Source organism: Mesoplodon densirostris, chromosome 4 (assembly GCF_025265405.1).
Source record: "Mesoplodon densirostris isolate mMesDen1 chromosome 4, mMesDen1 primary haplotype, whole genome shotgun sequence".
NCBI classification, from domain to species: domain Eukaryota; kingdom Metazoa; phylum Chordata; class Mammalia; order Artiodactyla; family Ziphiidae; genus Mesoplodon; species Mesoplodon densirostris.
Window position 1 is genome coordinate 141,907,418 of NC_082664.1, and position 17,707 is coordinate 141,925,124.

The 17,707-nt window shown below is 41.9% G+C and overlaps 1 protein-coding gene across 1 annotated transcript in view; it reads right to left on the reverse strand.

The window, feature by feature from the left end:
* Positions 1-17,707, reverse strand: part of LOC132488182 (cytosolic carboxypeptidase 4-like) — a gene marked incomplete at its 5' end in the record, with an annotated part of 68,954 nt that overhangs the window by 37,542 nt on the left and 13,705 nt on the right. Inside the window, 1 exon segment of the mRNA XM_060096121.1 lies at positions 10,083-10,290. Within this exon segment, the coding sequence (XP_059952104.1) occupies positions 10,083-10,290 (208 nt within the window).

The window sequence follows — 17,707 nt, forward strand, 5'->3', positions numbered from 1 at the left end:
TGAAGGGGGCTAGTGTGCCACAGCTAGCCGGGAGGGAATCCGGGAAAAGGTCTGGAGCTGCCAAAGACGCAAGAGACTTTTTCTTGCCTCTGTTTCCTGGTGCACGAGGAGAGGGGATTAAGAGCGCTGCTTAAAGGAGCTCCACAGATGGGTGCAAGCCACGGCTAACAGCTCAGACACCAGAGACGGACTTGAGATGCTAAGGCTGCTGTTGCCGCCACCAAGAAGCCTGTGTGCGAACACAGGTCACTCTCCACACCTCCCCTCCGGGGAGCCTGTGCAGCCCGCCACTGCCAGGGTCCCGTGATCCAGGAACAACTTCCCTGGGAGAACGCACGGCGCGCCTCAGGCTGGTGCAACGTCATGCCAGCCTCTGCCGCCGCAGGCTCGCCCCACACTCCGTACCCTTCCCTCCCCCCACGGCAGGAGTGAGCCAGAGCCCCCGAATCAGCTGTTCCTTTAACCCTGACCTGTCCGAGCGAAGAAAAGACGCCCTCAGGCGACCTACACACAGAGATGGGGACAAATCCAAAGCTGAAGCCTGGGAGCCATGCGAACAAAGAAGAGAAAGGGAAATCTCTTCCAGCAGCCTCAGCCTCAGCAGATTAAATATCCACAATCAACTTGATGTACCCTGCATCTCTGGAATACCTGAATAGACAACAAATCATCCCAAATTGAGGCAGTGGCCTTTGGGAGCAATGATATATATATATATATATATATATATATATATATTTTTTTTTTTTTTTTTTACTTTTTCTATTTTTCTCAGTGTGTATGTGTATGCTTCTGTGTGTGAATTTGTCAGTATAGCTTTGCTTTTACCATTTGTCCTAGGGTTCTGTCTGTCCATTTTTTGGTGTGTGTGTGTGTGTGTGTGTGTGTGTGTGTGTATGTGTGTGTGTGTGTGTGCTTTGGTATACTTTTTAGTGCTTGTTATCATTGGTGGATTTGTTTTTTGGTTTGGTTGCTCTCTTCTTTCTTTTTTATATAAGTTTTTTTTTCTTTGTTTTAATATTTCTTATTTTTTATTTTAATAACTTTCTTTTAATTTCTTTTATTTTTTTCTTTCTTTCTTTCTCTTTTTCTCCCTTTTATTCTGAGCCGTGTGGATGACAGGGTCTTGGTGTTCCGGCCGGGCATCAGGCCTGTGCCTCAGAGGTGGGAGAGCCGAGTTCAGGACATTGGTCCAGCAAAGACCTCCCAGCTCCACGTAATATCAAATGGCGAAGATCTCCAAGAGATCTCCATCTCAACACCAAGACCCAGCTCCACTCAATGACCAGCAAGCAACAGTGCTGTACACCCTATGCCAAACAACAAGCAAGACAGGACCACAACCCCACACATTAGCAGAGAGATGGCCTAAAATCATAATAAGGTCACAGACATATCAAAACACACCACCGGACGCAGACCTGCCCACCAGAAAAGCAAGATATAGCCTCATCCACCAGAACACAGGCACTAGTCCCCTCCACCAGGAAGCCTACACAACCCACTGAACCAACGTTAGACACTGGGGACAGACACCAAAAACAACAGAAACTACGAACCTGCAGCCTGCAAAAAGGAGACCCCAAACACAGTAAGTTAAGCAAAATGAGAAGACAGAGAAACACACAGCAGATGAAGGAACAAGGCAAAAACCCACCAGACGAAACAAATGAAGAGGAAATAGGCAGTCTACCTGAAAAAGAATTCAAAATAATGATAGTAAAGATGATCCCAAATCTTGGAAACAGAATGCAGAAAATACAAGAAAAGTTTAACAAGGACCTAGAAGAACTAAAGAGCAAACAAACAATCATGAACAACACAATAAATGAAACTAAAAATTCTCTAGAAGGGATCAACAGCAGAATAACTGAGGCAGAAGAATGGATAAGTGACCTGGAAAATAAAATAGTGGAAATAACTACTGCAGAGCAGAATAAAGAAAAAAGAATGAAAAGAATTGACGACAGTCTCAGAGACCTCTGGGACAACATTAAAGGCACCAACATTCCAATTATACGGGTCCCAGAAGAAGAAGAGAAAATAAAGGGACTAGACTGAGAAAATATTTGAACAGATTATAGTTGAAAACTTCCCTAATATGGGAAAGGAAATAATTAATCAAGTCCAGGAAGCACAGAGAGTCCCATACAGGATAAATCCAAGGAGAAACATGCCAAGACACATATTAATCAAATCTTCAAAAATTAAATACAAGGAAAAAATATTAAAAGAAGCAAGGGAAAAACAACAAATAACATACAAGGGAATCCTCATAAGGTTAACAGCTGATCTTTCATCAGAAACTCTGCAAGCCAGAAGGGAGTGGCACAACATAATTAAAGCGATGAAAGGGAAAAACCTACAACCATGATTACACTACCTGGCAAGGATGTCATTCAGATTCAAAGGAGAAATTAAAACCTTTACAGACAAGCAAAAGCTAAGAGAATTCAGCAGCACAAAACCAGCATTACAGCAAATGCTAAAGGAACTTCTCGAGGCAAGAACACAAAAGGAAAAGACCTACAAAAACAACCCCAAGAAAATGGTAATAGGAACATACATATAGGTAACAACCTAAAATGTAAACGGATTAAATGCTCAACCAAAAGACATAGAATGGCTGAATGGATACAAAAACAAGACCCATATATATGCTGTCTACAAGAGACCCACTTCAGACCTAGGGTCACATACAGACGGAAAGTGAGGGGATGGAAAAAGATATTCCATGTAAAAGAAAATCAAAAGAAAGCTGGAGTAGCAATTCTCATGTAAGACTAAATAGACTTTAAAACAAAGACTATTACAAGAGACAAAGAAGGACACTACATAATGATCAAGGGATCAATCCAAAAAGAAGACATAAAAATTGTAATTATTTCTGCACCCAACATAGGAGCACCTCAATACATAAGGCAAATACTAACAGCCATAAAAGGGGAAATGGACAGTAACACAATCACATTAGGGGACTTTAGCAACCCACTATCACCAATGGACAGATCATCCAAAATGAAAATAAATAAGGAAACACAGGCTTTAAATGAAACATAAAACAAGACGGACTTAATTGATATTTATAGGACATTCCATCCAAAAACAACAGAATACACTTTCTTCTCAAGTGCTCATGGAACGTTCTCCAGGATAAATCATATCTTGGGTCACAAATCAAGCCTTGGTAAATTTAAGAAAATTAAAATCATATCAAGTACCTTTTCTGACCACAATAGTATGAGAGTAGATATCAATTACAGGAAAAAATCTGTACAAAGTACAAACACATGGAGGCTAAACAATACACTACTTAATAACCAAGAGATCACTGAAACAATCAAAGAGGAAATAAAAAAAAAACCTAGAAACAAAGGACAATGAAAACACAACAACCCAAAACCTATGGGATGAAGCAAAAGCAGTTCTAAGAGGGAAGTTTAGAGCAATACAATCCTACCTTAAGAAACAAGAAACATCTCAAATAAACCACCTACCCTAACACCTAAAGCAATTAGAGAAAGAAGAACAAAAAAACCCCAGAGTTAGCAGAAGGAAAGAAATCAAAAAGATCAGATCAGAAAAAGAAATGAAGGAAACAATAGCAAAGGTCAATAAAACTAAAAGCTGGTTCTTTGAGAAGATAAACAAAATTGATAAACCATTAGCCAGACTCATCAAGAAAAAAAGGTAGAAGACTCAAATCAATAAAATTAGAAATGAAAACGGAGAAGTAACAACTGACACTGCAGAAATACAAACGATCATGAGAGATTACTATAAGCAACTATATGCCGATAAAATGGACAACCTGGAAGAAATGGACAAATTCTTAGAAATGCACAACCTTCCAAGACTGAACCAGGAAGAAATAGAAAATATAAAGAGACCAATGACAAGCAGATTAAAAATCTTCCACAAACAAAAGCCCAGGACCAGATGGCTTCACAGGCAAATTCTATCCAACATTTAGAGAAGAGTTAACACCTATGCTTCTCAAGCTCTTCCAAAATATAGCAGAGGGAGGAACACTCCCAAACTCATTCTACGAGGTTACCATCACCCTGATACCAAAACCAGACAAAGATGTCACAAAGAAATAAAACTACAGGCCAATATCACTGATGAACACAGATGCAAAAATCCTTAACAAAATACTAGCAAACAACCAAACAGCACATTAAAAGGATCATACACCATTATCAAGTGGGGTTTATCCCACTAATGCAAGGATTCTTCAATATACACAAATAAATCAATGTGATACACCATATTAATAAATTGAAGAATAAAAACCACATGATCATCTCTATACATGCAGAAAAAGCTTTTGACAAAATTCAACATCCATTTATGATAAAAACCCTCCAGAAAGTAGGCAGAGAGGAAACTTACCTCAACATAATAAAGGCCATATATGACAAACCCACAGCCAACATCGTCCTCAATGGTGAAAAACTGAAACCATTTCCTCTAAGATCAGAAAGAAGACAAGGTTGCCCACTCTCACCACTCTTACTCAGCATAGTTTTGGCAGTGTTAGCCACAGCAATCAGAGAAGAAAAGCAAAGAAAAGGAATCTAAATCGGAAACGAAGAAGTAAAGCTGTCACTGTTTGCAGATGACATGATGCTCTACATAGAGTCCTAAAGATGCTACCAGAAAACTACTAGAGCTAATCAATGAATGTGGTAAAGTAGCAGGATACAAAATTAATACACAGAAATCTCTTGCATTCCTATACACTAATGATGAAAAATCTGAAAGAGAAATTAAGACAACACTCCCATTTACCATTGCAACAAAAAGAATAAGACACCTAGGAATAAACCTACCTAAGGAGACAAAAGACCTGTATGCAGAAAGCTATAAGACACTGATGAAAGAAATTAAAGATGATACAAACAGATGGAGAGATATACCATATTCTTGGACTGGAAGAATCAACATTGTGAAAATGACTATACTATCCAAAGCAATCTACAGATTCAGTGCAATCCCTATCAAACTACCACTGGCAGTTTTCACAGAACTAGAACAAAAAATTTCACAATTTGTATGGAAACACAAAAAGCCCCAAATAGCCAAAGTAATCTTGGGAAAGAAAAACGGATCTGGAAGAACCTGGCTCCGTGACTTCACACTATACTACAAAGTTACAGGTATCAGGATAGTATGGTACTGGCAGAAAAACAGAAATATAAATCAATGGAACAGGATGAAAGCTCAGAGATAAACCCATGCACATACGGTCACCTTATTTTTCATAAAGGAGGCCAGAATATACAATGGAGAAAACACAGCCTCTCCAGTAAGTAATGCTAGGAAAACAGGACATCTATGTGTGAAAGAATGAAATTAGAACACCCCCTAACACCATACAAAAAAAAAAAACTCAAAATGGATTAAAGACCTCAATGTAAGGCCAGACACTGTAAAACTCTTAGAGGAAAACATAGGCAGAACACTCTATGACATAAATCACAGCAAGATCCTTTTTGACCCAGCTCCTAGAGAAATGGAAATAAAAGCAAAAATAAACAAATGGGACCTAATGAAACTTAAAAGCTTTTGCACACCAAAGGAAACCATAAGCAAGATGAAAAGACAGCTCTCAGAATGGGAGAAAATATTTGCAAATGAAGCAACTGACAAATGATCAATCTCCAAAATTGACAAGCAGCTCATGAAGCTCAATATCAAAAAAACAAACAACCCATCCAAAAATGGGCAGGAGACCTAAGTAGACGTTTCTCCAAAGAAGATATACAGATTGCCAACAAACACATGAAAGAATGCTCAACATCATTAATCATTAGAGAAATGCAAATCAAAACTACAATGAGATATCACCTCACTCCTGTCAGAACGGCCATCATCAAAAAATCTACAAACAGGGCTTCCCTGGTGGCGCAGTGGTTGAGAGTCCACCTGCCAATGCAGGGGACACGGGTTTGTGCCCCGGTCCGGGAGGATTCCGCATGCCGTGGAGCGGCTGGGCCCGTGGGCCATGGCCGCTGAGCCTGCGTGTCTGGAGCCTGTGCTCCGCGGCGGGAGAGGCCGCAGTGGTGACAGGTCTGCGTACCGCAAAAAAAAAAAAAAAAAAAAAAACCCACAAAAAACTAAAAATAGAACTACCATACGACCCAGCAATCCCACTCCTGGGCATATACCCTGATAAAACCGTAATTCAAAGAGAGTCATGTATCACAATGTTCACTGCAGCTTTATTTACAATAGCCAGGACATGGAAGCAACCTAAGTGTCCACCGACCAATGAATGGCTAAAGAAGATGTGGCTCATATATACAATGGAATATTAATCAGCCATAAAAAGAAATGAAATTGAGTTATTTGTAGTGAGGTGGATGCATCTAGAATCTGTCATACAGAGTGAAGTAAGTGAGAAAGAGAAAAACAAATACCGTATGCTAACACATATATATGGAATCTAAAAAAAAAAAAAAGCAGTCACGAAGAACCTAGGGGCAGTACGGGAATAAAGACGCAGACCTACTAGAGAATGGACTTGAGGATATGGGGAGGGGGAAGGGTAAGCTGGGACAAAGTAAGAGAGTGTCATGTACATACATACACTACCAAATGTAAAACCGATAGCTAGTGGGAAGAAACCAAATAGCACAGGGAGATCAGCTCGGTGTTTTGTGACCACCTAGAGGGGTGGGATAGGGAAGGAGACGCAAGAGGGAAGAGATATGGGCATAGATGTATATGTATTCACTTTGTTATAAAGCAGAAACTAACACCATCGTAAAGCAATTATACTCCAATAAAGATGTTAAAAATAAATAAATAAATGTTATTATTAAAAGAGGAAAATAAATATGTTACTTAGCCCCCTCCTCCCCCAAAAAAGAATGTTATTTCCCCTTCCATGTACTCAAATAATACCAATCAGGTATCCTGAACCAACAGCAGGAAACACTCTCCAAGGAAAATAAATTCGTTGAGGCTATTTTATCGCTGGGACTGGCCCCAAAAAAAGAATGTTATTTCCCCTTCCATGTACTCAAATAATACCAATCAGGTATCCTGAACCAACAGCAGGAAACACTCTCCAAGGAAAATAAGTTCCTTGAGACTATTTTATCGCTGGGACTGGTCAAATAGTTTTAAGTGCTTACTGAAAAGTATGAGTATTGGGAAAAGAGAGAACTGAGCATGGAGGATGAAGAATGGTAAGGTAGATGACTGATCAGAGATAATGCTCTAAGCTTCAACCTTAGGAGGTAGTGAGCCAAGTCCAAGCCAGGGAACTCAGTCAAAACTGCCAGCATTTTGGAAGCCAGGTCTATGATTGCCATTGTTACTATTGCTGATGATGGTAACAGTGTAATGTTTTACTTGGTGTGGGATTATGATGCATTATAGACAATCTGATCCTCTGAACGTTTAAAGGATGCTCAGAGGATCTGTGCAAGGCTGTGGGACCCAGGAAACAAAGAGGTGGGGTTACTGAGAGAGAATCATGGCAAGCAGTGGCCTCAGCAGGAAGGCAAAGAACAATATGATGGGCGAAGTCTGTGGGAAGGACTCAAAAACAGTTCTTTCTCAGTCACTCTCATGCCCAGTAGGCTTGCAATTACACCACAAGCACCGATAAAAACAGTAAAGGACAGTGGTTTTCAAAGTGTGACCCAGACCAGCAGTATCAACATCACTTAGGAATTTGTTAGAAACACAACTTCTCAGGGTCATCCCAGACCTACTGAATCAGAAACTCTGAGGATGGGGCCCTTGCAGCCATGTAGGTGGCTTTGATCACAGTTAACTTAGAGAACCTCTGGTCCAGTGGACAGAAATACGGACTGTTGAGTAAGACCATCAGTTTCAAATCCTTTGAAATGTTGAAATCAGAAAGTCTGCATGAACTGCTATGCCAGCCCTAAGCCATAGTAAGCATTCAAGACAAATCTCATTCCCTCGTCCTCTTCCTCCTCCTCCTTTATTTTCTTTTTCTTCCTCCTCTTCTCCTTCATTTTCATTGTCATCTCCATCAGTTGCAGCAGCAGCAGCAGCAGCAGCAGCAGTAGAAGCAGCATGATTTGCAGGAGCTACTGAAATGACATCACTAGATCCAAGGTTCCCCATTTGGCCATCCTGTGACTTACGCATCTTCTCTGGCAGGAGAGGGGAGAGAATGGATGGGCAGCTCTAACTCCAGCACAGCTGCAAGGGCATCTGTGCTCAGAGCACTCAGCCCAGGTGCTGGGAAGCTTTTCAGGCAGGAGAAACCTGGCCACCAAGTGCAGATTCTGCCTCTGCTCACATCCTGCTTCCATTCCCAACAGTAATTGGAGGCTGGGAGCTCATTGTAAATTTGCTTAATTGAGCACTTGAGGTCTTTATTGTCCTGCTGAGGAACTGCTTCTAAAAGTCTGCTTCTGGGCTCACAGCCCCTTTCATGCCTGTGCTTCACTTGGTATTTTCTCCACTCTCTTCTTGTCATAGACCTGTACCTCTGGGATCACCATCTTTTCCCTGTATTACTCTTTTAATTGTTGTTTTTTTTAATGCAGATCAGAAAAATAGTCAATAATGCAGAGGGCAGGGGGCGGAGGAGCTGGCTAAAGCACACGAGCCAGAGTTGGGGGATTCTAGGCATCAGCAATACGGGGGGAGTTTCACCAAGGCTGGGAGAGATTCAAGATTTGGGGGACACAGGCTTACAAAGGATGGTGAAGCTTGGAAACATTCAAAGCACTTCCTCATCCAGAGGAATAGAATGGAAAATGTAGCTATTTCATGACCGAGAAGCTCTGAAAGCTGTAATGATGGAGAGAAACCCAGAGGCGACAGCAGACAGAAAATTAGATATTGGTTTGCAGTGCAGTATTATGTTATTGTTTAGAGGAGGGGAAAAAAGCTTTTTAAAAAAAATGGTTAGTCTACAGATGCCGTGGTTGGAAAACGGCACTCTCGTTGACCGCTTCATTACCTCAGATGTACTCAGGTACAGAGAAACTGGAGAGTGTCCAGAGAGAAGCAACGAGACCAATGAAAGTAGTGCAGAGACTGACTAATACGAAGACAGCAAGGAACATGATGTGTGTGAAACACGGCTGCCTCGGCCCCAGGAGAGGTTTGGTGAGCAGATGATGGGTATTTGGGAGATACTCACATCATCCATGGAGAACGTATAGGTAGCCTCGCATGATGGTGTTTAAATTAGCCCTAATCAAGTGAAATTTAGGAATTTATTATTTGGTTGAAATCCAGGAAACCCTAGACACTTATTCCACTGGGGTGCAGGTAAGTGACAGCCCTTATAGGTGCTACTCCTTGTGCCTGGGATGCTCTTCCTCTTAGAGTTGGCATGACAGACTCCTTCAATAATTCAGGTCTCAGCTTAGGTGTCACCTGCTCAGAGAAGACTTGACCTCTCTAAGAGGAGGTCAAGTCTCCCTGCATATGTAAAAGTCACTGTAGACCTGTGCCCTTCCTCTGTTGATTTCACAGAGCAATATGAAATTATCTTCCAGATTGAATTCTTTGCTTCCTTAGTGTCCAACTCTCTGGTGGAATGCTTGCCCCAAAAGATCAGGGGTCTCGCCTATCATATTCACCACTAGGTCCCCAAAACTAATCATTATTCCAATAACCATTCACACTCATAAAGCAGTTAAGTCATGGCAAGAACCCTGCTAACATAGACATGTCTATGTTAACTTATTCAGGCCACGCAAAAACCTAGATTTTATCATTTCTATTTTTTTTAAGAAGAAGAAACTTGAGTCCCAGAGAAGGTGGGTGACTTCTCTAAAGTTGCACAGCTATAGGTGCTAGGGCTGGGATCTGAAGCCAGGTTCTCTAGCTTGAAAATCAACACTCTTAATCACTGCACTACCCAGTGTGTACCCAACTAATACGTATTGAATAAATGAGTCAATCAGTACATGAGTGAGTGAAGGAATGAGGATTTGAGTCCAAAACATCTGCCCAGAGCAGGAAGCAAGAAACGTATTGAGGTTTCCCAACTTTAGTGAAGGTGAGTCCTAAATGACGGCCTTCAGGAATCACCCAGATGTCATCCAACTGCAGATAATCCCCATGCTGAGTACCTGTGTGGTGCTGAAAAGGATCTCCATGCCCTGAGCTGCCAGGAAGGCCTCCCTGCCAGACCGGAGGTTGGCAATATGCCTGAGGCAAAGCAGAAGCGCCCTGCGGATCAGCACGTAGGAATTGGTCGTGTCATGGCTATGCCAGTCCTGATGCAGCCTGAACAAGATGGTGACATAGCCTCTGTTCACTGCCCTGCGGCTGTAGACTCTGAAACCAATGGGAGAAGACAATGTCAATCACAGGCTGGCCATACCTGCCTGAGGATGTCCCAGTGTACCTCCCACAAGATACTAATTCATCATAAAGGGAATGAAAATAACTTTCCATTGGAGAAAACTGGCAGATATCACCTTCATCAAGTGACCAAAGTCAACATCAGCAGATAAGATGCCCTGAGAAAGACACACCATCACTTTAGCATCACTTAAGCACCACTTTAGCATCCTTTCAGCATCGCTTCTATGATTTTCCCGCCCCAAAATGCATAACCTAAATGTTACTACGAGGAAAATCAGCAAACCCAAAATGAGGGACATGTGCAAAATATCCAATCTATAATTTTCAAAAATGTCAAGGTCATGAAAAGCAAAAAAAAAAAAAAAACAGGAATTGAGCTAACAGAGACTAAAAAGACATGTCATGTCAGTATGGTATATAATTATAATTTAGATCCTGGACCAGAAAACAATTTTTTTTCTTTTGCTACATAAGGCATTAGTGACGCAATTGGTAAAATATGAATAGTGTTTAGATTAACCCATAGTATTGTATAAATGTTTATTGTCAGATTTTGATAAACTATTAAATGTTTACATAAGTGAATATTCTTGTTTTTATGAAAATCACCATTGTGAATGTCTATAACATTCTCAAATAGTTCAGAAAAAGGATAATAGTGTGTGGGGAGAGAGAAGAAAGGAGGTGGGGGGAATCCACAGGATTTCCATTCCTCTTTCCTAAGCCTCAGTAGACTTGGGATATTGTCATTTGGGTTGAGCAAACTATAAGGCTTAGGTTGAAAAGGAGAGGACCCTGAGTGACAGACATAATGTCAGGAAGGCTGCCATGTGTAACAGATGCGTTGGGTGTTTTCCGTAAAGAGAACAGAAGCCAGATCAGCAAGGGGTTGGCTCCGTCCAGGAAAGGAACTCCTCAGGCTCAAGGCTACCCAACAGGGAGCTGGTCTCTATGTGGTAATGAGCAACGTAGCACCAAAAATATCCAGAAAGAGGTTGGAAGTCCACCCAGCAGGGATGTGAGGACAGGGCTTCCTTACACCTGACAGGGAGCTGTAATAGCATGCTCTTACAGTTCTCTTCCCCTCTTTCACACCATGACTACCCTTGGTTAGCTGAATGACCCTGCGTGAGACCTCCCATGAGACCCCTCTGATGGGTGAATCATTTCTTCCTTTTTCCATTATGAAGAAAGAAAGGGGGAAGAATGGTCCAAGATACCTCTCTCAACAGTCCACATACACCACTTTTCATGTTAAAATCCTCCACCTACAGGGTTGGCGGACAGACCAGTTCAGGTCTACCCAGTAGATGGGGAGATAGATACTCTCTGGATCCTGGTCCTCTCTACCCCTGTGGACTAGGTACCCCGAAGAACTCTAACGGGCTGACTCTCAGGAACAAACGCCCACATCTTGCAGCTCTGCCCTCTCACGACTGCATTTCTCCATTATCCATACCGTTCATGCTGGTTTATGAGACAATCTATGTTTCTGGCTGAGCATGTGAGACAGAGATCCCCTGAACTGTAACTGGATAAGCAAAATTTCAGCTCCAAGTCAGATTTTTTCCTAAGACCATATAAGTGCACATGAGTGAAACGATAACATGAAAATTCAGTGCTTTATTCCAGAAGGGTTTTCTCATAATATTAATGGAATTCTCCTTTTCTTCTACTTGTTTGTCAAATTCTAAATTGTCAGGCTTGACTGAGCCCCACTGAGATTTCTGACCCATTTGTGCAGTTGGTTTTATTTTTTTTTTCACTTTTTACAACATTTCATTCAGCCATGACCCTAAATTGAGAGCCATGAGCTTTATTCACTCCATGATGTGTTTGTGGAAGGTTTAAATCACCTTCATTACCTCCTTTAATGAATTATTCTTTTGTATCAAAAATATTTCTCTCCTCGGCTGGTCCCAGCCACAAAGCACTGGACTTCTTTACCGCCTAAATGAGGTTCCAGCCTATCCAATATCTGATGTTTAAAAGAAAATTGAGGATTAGGTAGGAAGTATTAAAGGAAACTATCACCTGCTGAAAAGAAGACAGAATGGCAAAAAAAGTGCATGGAGGCCGCGTGGGCAGTGGGAGGTTAAGAACTTTTGTCTTTTATCTATGTTAAGGGTATGAGACTAATACTGTGTTATCCTCATGACGTTCATCTCCCACTTCTGGGGGAGGGGGAGAGAGATAACGAGAAAAAAGTCTTTAATTGAATGAGAGAAAAATCCCTTATCAGATCCCAATGATTTTATTCACGATTTCCTGTTAATCTTCAACAACCTGTCATGTTTACTAACATAGAAAATAGCTACACCTCCTCCCCCAACCCCTACCCTAAATCAGTCAATCTTTCTCCGGAACGGCTTGGGAGTTTTGCAAAAGTCAATATGCACCTGAAACCCGACAAGAGATCCATCAAGCTGAACAAATGTAGAGGGGAGCTGAAGAATGAAATGAGGGTCACTGGGATCTGCAACTTGCAGAAGTTTGAGAAGATTTGAGGGGAGGACAGTGCTTCTCCCAGGGAGGCCAAATAGGAAGGAGAAGATGTGGGGTTTCATACATTCCTTTGGGTGAGCTCAGGGTTGGGAGGCCAGAGAAGATCCCCAGACCAGCTGTACTTTAGTCTGTTTATGTAAATGGCTTCTTCCTAAGATTTCCTTGGAAAAAGAGTTCCTGTTCCTTAATTTTTTTAAAAATTTCCGAAACAGATTGGTTTATGTTAAACTGGTTGGAGGATGGGGTGGAATGGACAGAGAGGACTTCTGAGGACCTTTAATTTAACAGCTCACCTCCACCCCCTTCCCCACCCAAAGGCGCTCTCCATGCCCCCTTGTCTCCATCAGCCCCTCCCTGGCAGCCTCCTGCTGAAGTTCTTATCTGGCCAGTTTTCCGGTGGCAAATCTGCATCCTTGTCCTCACCTCCAATTTATCCTCTTAAGTTCTACTCTTTCTACCTACCTTTCCAGATTTTATCCTCCTGAAGTCTTATTTGTAGCTAATTCTCGGTCTAAAATGTGACCTCGCACTCTCCTTATTTTTACCCCACGTATTTCTTCACAGAGGTTCGAATGTTTTCTTTAGTGCAGACCCCACTGATGCAGCAGATTTTTACATTCAGGAAGAAAGAATTAAAAAAGGAAGGGAATATGCCAAGATATCAATAGTACTTATGAGGGAGGAAAAGATTGATGATTCTATTTGCTTTGGGTTTTTTTAGACTAGACTTAGACTTTTCTGTAGTTTTTATTCTCCTCATCCTCTGCAATGAACTTTGACAATCAAGTAGAAAAAAGACAGGTTACCCTTTGACAGGAAGTCCGTAGTCTATAGGCCATGCCATGTTGTAAATGCCTGTGGGCAGGGCAAGAAGTCCCCGGGTTGCCATAGCAACCAATTCACCTTACCCCATCCCTTTCGAAAGTGAATTACCTACCTTGCCCCTGAAGGTATTTGACAGCATGATCATCTCTATAAAGATGTTTGTCTTTTAACAGGAAAGTCCAGACACCTTCAAGACTCAAAGATTGGATTTCTCATGGGGAATTTCCAGCCCCATGACAGGTTGGTGGAGAAGTGCTTGGTGACCCAGATTATAATACCTGCAAGCAACCCAACGTTCTGCCACTTTTACTGGGCAAAACCAGAGGAAATTTCCATGACTGCTCTTTGTTTCCCATATCTGAGAATTTCATCACCCCTTTTAGAGTAAAGACATAGCTTAAAGTGGAGGAAAAGTGGGAACCTGCAGCAGAGGAATGAGCTGGATGCTTTCACAACCACAGCTCTAGGAATGAGACATACAAATTAGTGCAGACCTCCAAACTCATCTTTACTATCCTTGTGTACCCTTCACTGCCTTGCTGGGCAGAGCCTTCAGCTGTCAGCTTTCTTTCTGGAGTCCTTGCACATGGCTGTGACCTCCACTGCTTTCTAGCTGTGTGACCTTAAGCATGTTACTTCACAGCTCTTGTCACTAAGTCTTTATCTAAAAAACAAACAAACAAACAAACAAAACTGACAACAGTCTCTTCCTTGTGGAACTGTTGAGAAAATTAAATGAGATAATATATATAAAGTAGATAGCTCGATGCCTGGAACATAATAAGCACTCAATACCTGTTGCCTATAATTGTCATCATCAACATGATAAGCATCATCTATTTACTATTCCAACTCCCCCTCTGTTAATTTTGGACAACAAACTGCCAAATGCTCAGGACATGAACAGATTCCTTTGGACAGCCTCACACAAGAATAGGAGCACTAGGATCACATAGTTGTTGATCTGCATTTTGGCTCTATCATTTATCAGTTGTGTAACCTTGTTTAAGTTACTAAGCCATTCTGGACTACATTTCCATCATCTGCAAATATTAAAGCAAGATAAAAGAGAGATAACTAAAGCATCACCCTACAAGTCCATTATAAGGAATGATTGCATAGTGTAGCAGCTGGCATCAAGTATGTGCTCAATAAATGATAATCCCTTCCCCATAAGGATGACATTCAAACTTCAAATTCACTTCACTAGTGAGAATAGCCCAAGGAAAAGTTTCAAAATAAGTAAAATTTATAACCACAGTCCTTCAATCCCCATGTAATGGAATCGACTTCTCACCCCAAATGCCCACACATCTTACATAGCTGCCTATCTGTCCTTAGACACCCCAAACATATATACCAGGACCATTCCCCCACGTTATCCCAGGAGCCCTTAGAGACGATGTCCATAATGTATAACTGTTTAGTTCCCCTCTCTGACCAACTTTACCCGAGTTGGGTCCCATTACACTAAAGCTTTTTTAGAAGACTGGGTAGTGCTGTAAGATCCTCTTGATTGATAATGGTTAAGTGTTTAATAACTCACCCTTGCTTTTGATAAGCACATACACAAGTAAGAATAAATACAAGGATTCGAGGCTCTCATCATTCTTAAGAACAGAAATCATCTTCAGCCACATAGCATAGTGGGCCATTACTATCTGAAGAAATTCTTGCCCAGGAAGATTAAATAGTTTTATTAAACAGATTTATTTCCTTCTGTTTCAGGAACTTCATGAAAATTCATTCATATGAACTACTGACAATTCAGCTAGCCCTTTTTCAGGACTGTGGCCCCCTTCTCATAAGAGAAGACCATTCAGCTGGGCTTATCAAACACCCCTCCCCAAGGCTTGCCTCCAAACCCTCTCCTCACTGGATCCCCCAACTGAGCAATTATATCACAAATACTGCCTGATCTTCATCAGGACTCCACATGCAAATACCCACCTGGAGCCACAGCACTCGCACTGTATAATATCCCACCCTAGAAATCTCCCTTTGGAGACATTACTACAACCCAAGATAATGGTGACCTAAACTACAGCAAACAATCCACTGGCCTCTGCAACAGTGCTCTTTTCAGGGATTCAATTTAGAAGATGTTTCTGGACAAAGCAGGCTTTTACCAAGACTTCTAAATCATATTACATGAACAATAAGCTGCCTGTTTTGCCACTGTAACACCAGTTACAATTACTGAGTATTTATTTACTGAATGTTTCCTATGTGCTCAGCATTGGGCTCATCATTTTACATGATCATCTCATTTATCTCATGGAAATGCTTGAAGATAAGCATTATTTGCCTCCTCTTACAAATGAAGACACAGAGGCTGAGAGAAGTTAAATAATTTATTCAAGTCCTGAGAGCTTATAAATGGCACGTGGAGAATTCAAATGGAATCCCCCATCTGCCTCCAAAGCTGACATCCCACATCATTATCCCCAGTGCCGGTTTGTACAGATTACACTGTTTTGCATTCAGATAAAGACCTTTAACGGTTACCAGGAGAACCAGCTTCTTGAGGAGGGTTTCCGAAAGGCTGAAGGAGATGAAGTCCGTGGCACAACTGAGGTGCTTGAGGGGCGTGGCTTTCAGCCAAGTGGAACCTGGCACCGTCCCTCCGGCCAGTCGCCCTCCGTCGCCCTCCTCCGTCTTCTCTGCTCCCTCCCAGGCCCCTAAATTGTGGCGAAAGTTGATTTTTAATAGGAAACTCAAGAAGGTTTAAAGAGTCAAGGGCTTCCCTGGTGGTGCAGTGGTTGAGAATCTGCCTGCTAATGCAGGGGACACGGGTTCAAGCCCTGGTCTGGGAAGATCCCACATGCCACAGAGCAACTAAGCCCGTGCGCCACAACTACTGAGCCTGCGCGTCTGGAGCCTGTGCTCCGCAACAAGAGAGGCCGTGATAGTGAGAGGCCCGCGCACAGCGATGAAGAGTGGCCCCCACTTGCCGCAACTAGAGAAAGCCCTCGCACAGAAACGAAGACCCAACGCAGCCAAAAATAAATAAATAAATTAATTAATTAAAAAATAAACAAATAAAGAGCCAAATTAACAGCTGATGGTGCCTCGGCTCCCTGGAGGAGATGTTCAGGACCTCTCCTGACGCCCGGCAGGGACCCCTGAGGCCAGCCGGGAAGTCAGGCCCAGTACGTGGGTGCAGGGCTGCCGAGGCGGAGTCGCTCTCAGCCTCCCCGGCAGCTGCTTCGACGCTCCTCACAAAGGAGAAGCCGCGCTGTATGTACCGAAACATAACTAATCTTAACGTCAGCAGTAATGGAAATTACACTCCATTATCATTAGCTCAAATAAGAATAATGATATGGAATTAGCTTGCAGGTATTTTTTTCTCTTTGTAAAATAGATACTTTTCAGTAAACTTGGCTCTAAAGGAAATTTGGGTTTCAAGCAAATCTTGTTTTCCCATTGACTGCCTTTTGAAAATGAAAGATGCTTTTCCTAAGCTTCAGAAAGAGTGGCTAAGAAGGCTGAGAAACCATCCTTCACAGCATTGTTTTAAATCTAGACTCGCCTACTGCTGGTTGGGTTTTTTTGAATCACCAACTGCTTCTAATACCTTTCCACAGATACATTCCCAAGCCAGAGAAGTTTCTCCACTCTTGAGAAAGCCTCAGAAGCCATATCTGCCTTTTCCTCTACACACCCAGCTCTTCCTCTGGTCCTTGGAGAGTACCATGTCCCAGGTATTAGGCTACAGTGCTACAGGGGAAGGGACCACTAACAAATAGGGACATACTCCAGACCAGAACCCCTTGCCACTTCCCTGCATCCCATATGATGAATCAACCTCACTTTGTACTTTATCAATTCTAAGGCATATATTTTTTCACATTTTAGCATTTTCAGAATTAAGATGCTCCTTACCAATGATGATGTTTCCATGACAACTGGCAGCATTTTTTCGCTCTTCATGGCACATAAAAATTGGAGCATCTTATAGTCAATGACATCCTAGATTTGAGGAAGTAGGATTAATTTTTCAATATTTAGTTTGAAAATTCTCTAAAAGGAGCTTGTTCCCAGCAAGAAATGA